The 5,366-nt window shown below is 39.5% G+C and overlaps 1 protein-coding gene across 1 annotated transcript; it reads left to right on the forward strand.

Moving 5' to 3' along the window:
* The first annotated feature begins 258 nt into the window (after positions 1-258).
* On the forward strand, positions 259-4,872 carry LOC122058399 (mitochondrial phosphate carrier protein 3, mitochondrial-like). The gene is made up of 6 exons (XM_042621073.1): positions 259-756; positions 1,539-1,900; positions 2,034-2,077; positions 3,353-3,567; positions 3,677-3,801; positions 4,462-4,872. The coding sequence occupies exons 1-6, from the start codon at positions 463-465 to the stop codon at positions 4,523-4,525; spliced, it is 1,104 nt and encodes a 367-aa protein (XP_042477007.1). The 5' UTR covers positions 259-462; the 3' UTR covers positions 4,526-4,872.
* Positions 4,873-5,366: the final 494 nt, after the last annotated feature.

Raw genomic sequence — 5,366 nt, forward strand, 5'->3', positions numbered from 1 at the left:
ATACATTTTCCTTAAAAATTGAAGGAAGAGGTTCTCAGAACAAGCTGGAATGGACATTTTAATATAAAAAAATAATTTTATATTAATTTTATTTTATTAAAAAATAATTATATAATAATCCATATGAGGAGGTGCCGTGTGCTCCTTAGGGTTAGAGAGCCTTCTCGCAAAATTAAAATAAGATGTCAGGGTTTGTAATTTTGTGAAAAGCTTAGGCCATTTAAGTATCGAGAACTCGTATAAGTAAAGCGGAGGAGTGTTTACTTTACTACCGTCGTCGGACAGTGACTCTGTGAGAGATCGGGAGAGAACCCTTGGTTTTCTCTCGAATTCAGGATTTCCGCTTTCTCTTGTTTCACCACTCGAAGCTTCAGATCCCACTTCGCTTATAGAGAGTCCTGCTGTAGTGTTTTTTTCTTTCTCTTCGAGTCTCCAGAGAGTAAATCAGAAGCCCTAATCCTCATGGCTCTATCAGAAAACGCTCGCCAGTCTCTTGCACCAAACTTTCTCTACTCTACGTCTTCGTCGAAGAAGACCCTAGATTTAGAGAAGTTTCTCAACCTGAACAAGAGCTCGACATTGCCATCCACAAACGGAATTTCGAAAAATTTCGTCATTCCTGCTCCGAGCGAGCGCGGGAAGATCGAGATGTATTCCCCGGCTTTCTACGCTGCTTGTACCGCCGGTGGAATCTTGAGCTGTGGTCTCACTCATATGGCTGTTACTCCTTTGGATCTGGTGAAGTGTAATATGCAGGTCTGATTTTTCCTTTTGTTATATTTTTTCTGCTGTTCGTGAAGTGGTGCATGGCATACTATGTTTGCTTTCAAATCCCCTGCCCTTTGTATCTGGTTAATTGTAAATTGCAGGTCTGATATTTATCCATCGTTTTTCATATATTCTCTTGTTCAGTTTGCTAGATTTTTCTGCGTGGTGTGGCGCAAGCTATTTTGACTTTCAAATGCCCTGTTTTTATTCTCTTATATTCTAAGTTGCTTTAAACACTGCATTGTGACATCTTGCTTGCTTTTTATTTTTACGTTTAAAATCTAGTTCAAATGGAACGGCGTCCACTAAAGTAGAATCACTTGTTATGGATTGCTCTATGACCTTATTCGTTTTGGAATGGATTTCTAGTATGTCAGATCTTAGATTTTAATAAAATATCATGTCTTTGTTGGCATGGTTTCATGTTTGACAATGATTTTGCATGCAGAGGGGGTGAACAACTTCTGATTGCTACTGTTTTATCTTCTTATGCTGTGAATCTGTGTTTAACCAATTCGGTATGAATTTTATATGCTCACCCTATTATAGTTTTATCTTGTTCATCTTAAGCTTCAGATCTGTCATATCAGATGGAAAGGTGGCAAGTTGAACTCCTCTTGGAGTTCTTTCTTCTTTTCCCCTATTTCTCTATTTCATGAATTTGTGTGTTTCATTCACTACTCTTTGATCCTGGATTTTGATTTTTGATAGGTTTGTTTTATACCTATTGGAAGGGTATTAATTAACCATGATTGTTGTTAATTCCTCAGATTGACCCCTCAAAGTACAAGAGCATCAGTTCCGGTTTTGGAGTTTTGCTTAGAGAACAGGGAGTTAAAGGTTTCTTCAGGGGTTGGACTCCAACCCTGATTGGATATAGTATGCAAGGTGCCTGCAAGTTTGGATTCTATGAATTCTTTAAGAAATACTACTCAGACCTTGCTGGGCCCGAGAATGCAGCCAAGTACAAGACCTTGATCTACCTTGCTGGTTCTGCATCTGCTGAAGTGATTGCCGATGTTGCCTTGTGCCCTATGGAGGCAGTGAAGGTCCGTGTCCAAACTCAGCCCGGGTTTGCTAGGGGGTTGTCTGATGGGCTCCCCAAGTTTGTTAGATCCGAAGGATATCTTGGGTATGGACTTATGGTCTTCACTCATTTATACATGCATATGCTTCTGTAGACATAGATTTGAACTTTTTATTAAGTAATGAATAGATGGTGAATTTTATGTGTTTTTATTTTATCTCACATGACATTTTTACAGGTTGTACAAGGGGCTTGTTCCACTCTGGGGACGTCAGATTCCATGTAAGCTGAAAAATATCTCTTATTCTTCATGTTATTCATTTTACTCGACAGAGTACATGTTCTCCATTTTCAAATGCTCTTATCTATGTACACAGTGCCAGTAATTATCATGCAGCCTAGGTTTATCCTTCGAATATTGTGAATTTTTTGTTTCTCCATTTAGGTTGGAAAAACTATGTTTCATTTTGAATTTTTGGGTTTGCATTATTGAAACATAATAGTGGTTGGACTTGGCTTGCTTCTTATTTCATGTGATATATTTAGTGCCAACCATCCTGATCCATTTGTTCTTACAAATCTCCTGGTTTGGGTATCCTGAGAATCAATCACAATGATCTAAACTAATAGTATAGGTCATGCCTGCCTGCCCAACTGAACCCACAAATATGGTTGATTTACTTTGGGTTTCTGGTTTGAAGTGAAAGGGGGAAAGAGGGGGGTGGTGGAGGGAAGGTAAGTGAAATTAAAACAAATCTATGAAGGAAACTTGCTCAATCATTACGATTATATGATTAATTCTCTTTTACCCAATCTATGAGTGACCTGAACTGGATAGTTTCTGGATCTTAGGTTGGTTATTGTGTTCATACCATTCAAAGTTGTTCTTCAGCTTTATGCTTGTTGTGTTGCATGCGGTACATCTTGGAAATGATCCGTGGTCATGTTGATTGTACACTAGCATACATGAAACCTCAATACTATAGAAAAGTTCGAATTTTGGATTTCATTCCCATTTTGCTCTCTACCAAAACTGAAATATTTTGGTAAATTTCAAAATTTTTGTTAAATTTTGCATTTAGTTTTCATTTCTTGTGAAACTGAAATATTTCGGGAATTTCGGCGAAATTTCGAACGCTGTACTTCAAAGTGTCCTCAAAACTTATTTTGAGTGGAGCTGCATTCTGGTGGCGCCGTTCACAGAGCTGTTGATACAAGTCATTATGGCCTTAGGTTACCTTGATGTCAGGTGGTCGTGAGATGGCTAAAAATGGCTGTCAATGTAAGTAGCAGCACTTATGGCTGACGTAAACGTCTTGTTGGATAGTCAGTTAAGAACTCCTTCCAGTTTATGTGATTGAACTCCCATAATCTCACCACCTAATTGGAATTCCCATGAGTCATCGGAATTCAAACTTGAGTTTTAGGTGTGGTCTTAAATTCAATCAGTGTGATAGAATAATATTGCATTTGTATTTATGTTTTCTTCCTAGTTTTTATTTTTTTGGAAGTGTTTTTGTTATCAAGGAGCCTGCCTGATAATCGTAATGTTTACAGACACCATGATGAAGTTTGCATCTTTTGAGACCATTGTAGAGATGATTTACAAGCATGCCATCCCCACTCCTAAGGAGCAGTGCAGCAAAAATCTACAGCTGGGTATTAGCTTTGCTGGTGGATATATTGCTGGTGTTTTTTGTGCTGTTGTCTCTCATCCGGCTGACAATCTTGTCTCCTTCCTCAACAACGCCAAGGGGGCCACTGTGGGTGATGTGAGTACTGAGTATCAGCTGTAGCCTGGTTATTCCATATGGTTCTATATTTTTTTCCATCGGCTTTCCCAGTTATATTTTTCCCTTAATACATTTTTCTTTGGTCCAGGCTGTGAAGAAGCTAGGGCTGTGGGGTCTCTTTACTCGTGGCCTTCCTCTTCGTATTGTGATGATTGGAACCCTTACTGGAGCTCAATGGGGCATCTACGATGCTTTCAAAGTGTTTGTTGGGCTGTAAGTGTCGTGCATATTATGCCAGTTTCTTTGGCTCCATTGAAATTTGATTACTGAACATGATTTGGGAGTATTGTCATGTTGGGTCTTTCCATAAACGGACCGTGTCATTTCATGGCAGAAGTGGCCATGTGGCAGGTTAAATGATGGGAGCACTGCCATGCCCCTTGCCTTCCTTGCCTTGCCTTGCTATGCCATAGTTTCCTTGTGATATCTACAGGTTCTAGTACTGTTGTCCTAAATGCTCCATGGGGCTGTGCAAGTAACATTCCTTACTGTCATGTTTTTTTCATGCTGGGTTCTCTAATGCATATTTCAAAATGAGAACAACCATGCACCCTTGTGCACCAAAATTTGGTCTTCTTGAAGTATGTTTCCATTGTGTAATGGGTGGACAGGCAGAACCTGCTAACCTTTACCTTATTCATTTCACGCCTTATTTGTTTTAGGCACCTGAAAAAGGGGCCCAGTTCCTCGATAGATGCATATATTCATGGACCCCAACTCTTTGAAGTTTGTTTCTGTTGTGTAGTCAGTTATCCAAACTACTAAATGTTGCCATCGGGAGTACTGAAATTTGTGTGTCTCAGACTTCTTTATTCATTTTATGTTTTTTTTTTTTAACTAAGTATTGATATTGGGTTTGGCTGCGGTTTCCAGGCCAACTACCGGTGGTGTTACTCCAGCTCCTGCCCCCACTGCATCTGAGCCTGCAAAGATTTAATTGCGAACATTCAAAATGCTTACCTTCTTCCCAAATTGCATATTGAAGAGGTTTCTATACGGATCAATAGCTGAAGGTTGTTGTTGCTGGAAAAAGTGATCGATAGGATTATGAGAACTTGAAGTGTATTCTTTTTCCAGTCAGAAGAATTTTTTTTTTTGGCTATATTTATTTGTGAGGATGGTTTTGAATTCATCCTCGAAATCTTGAGGACATTTAGGTATAGTAGATCTCATACAGGTAGGTAACCCTTTCAAAGTAGGTATTATAATAATGGTTAGAAAGGTCTGTTCTTCAGAAACAGTTTTTATGCTCGTCTTCTAAACTTTCCCCTAGCTTTTGGTGCTTCATTGGTGCAAATTTTTTTTTTCTCGAGAAATGAAAATTCATTTTTCATTCTCCACCCACACCCTCACCCCCACCCCTACCCCTATTCCCAATCTATCTATTATCTGGTTTTGTTACAAGCTTGGGAGAACTCAACCCCGTAAATAGGCTACAAGTTGATGGAATCCATAATCGATTCAACTAATACCAAATCTCTTATATAACTGATGTTGGATCAGCTCGACTGATCAGAGATATGTGGGGATTGTAGGACACCATTGTGCTTCTGAATTGATGTCCACGGCTGTCCACCTTGGATCAGGTTGCTCTTTATAGGTGGATTCATTTGGTGCTAGGGTCTTTTCCTGGTGGTAGGTCCTTTTCTAGCAGTACACTTGCCATTGTGTGAGGGTTGAAATTGAGGATCGATTGCTTTGGGGTTCACATCCTCTGTAGCGAGCGATGATGTGCGGTGAACATCGAATGGCTGGGAGCTTTGGGGCATGTGTCGCAA

This window comes from Macadamia integrifolia, chromosome 12 (genome assembly GCF_013358625.1).
Source record: "Macadamia integrifolia cultivar HAES 741 chromosome 12, SCU_Mint_v3, whole genome shotgun sequence".
Classification (NCBI taxonomy): Eukaryota; Viridiplantae; Streptophyta; class Magnoliopsida; order Proteales; family Proteaceae; genus Macadamia; species Macadamia integrifolia.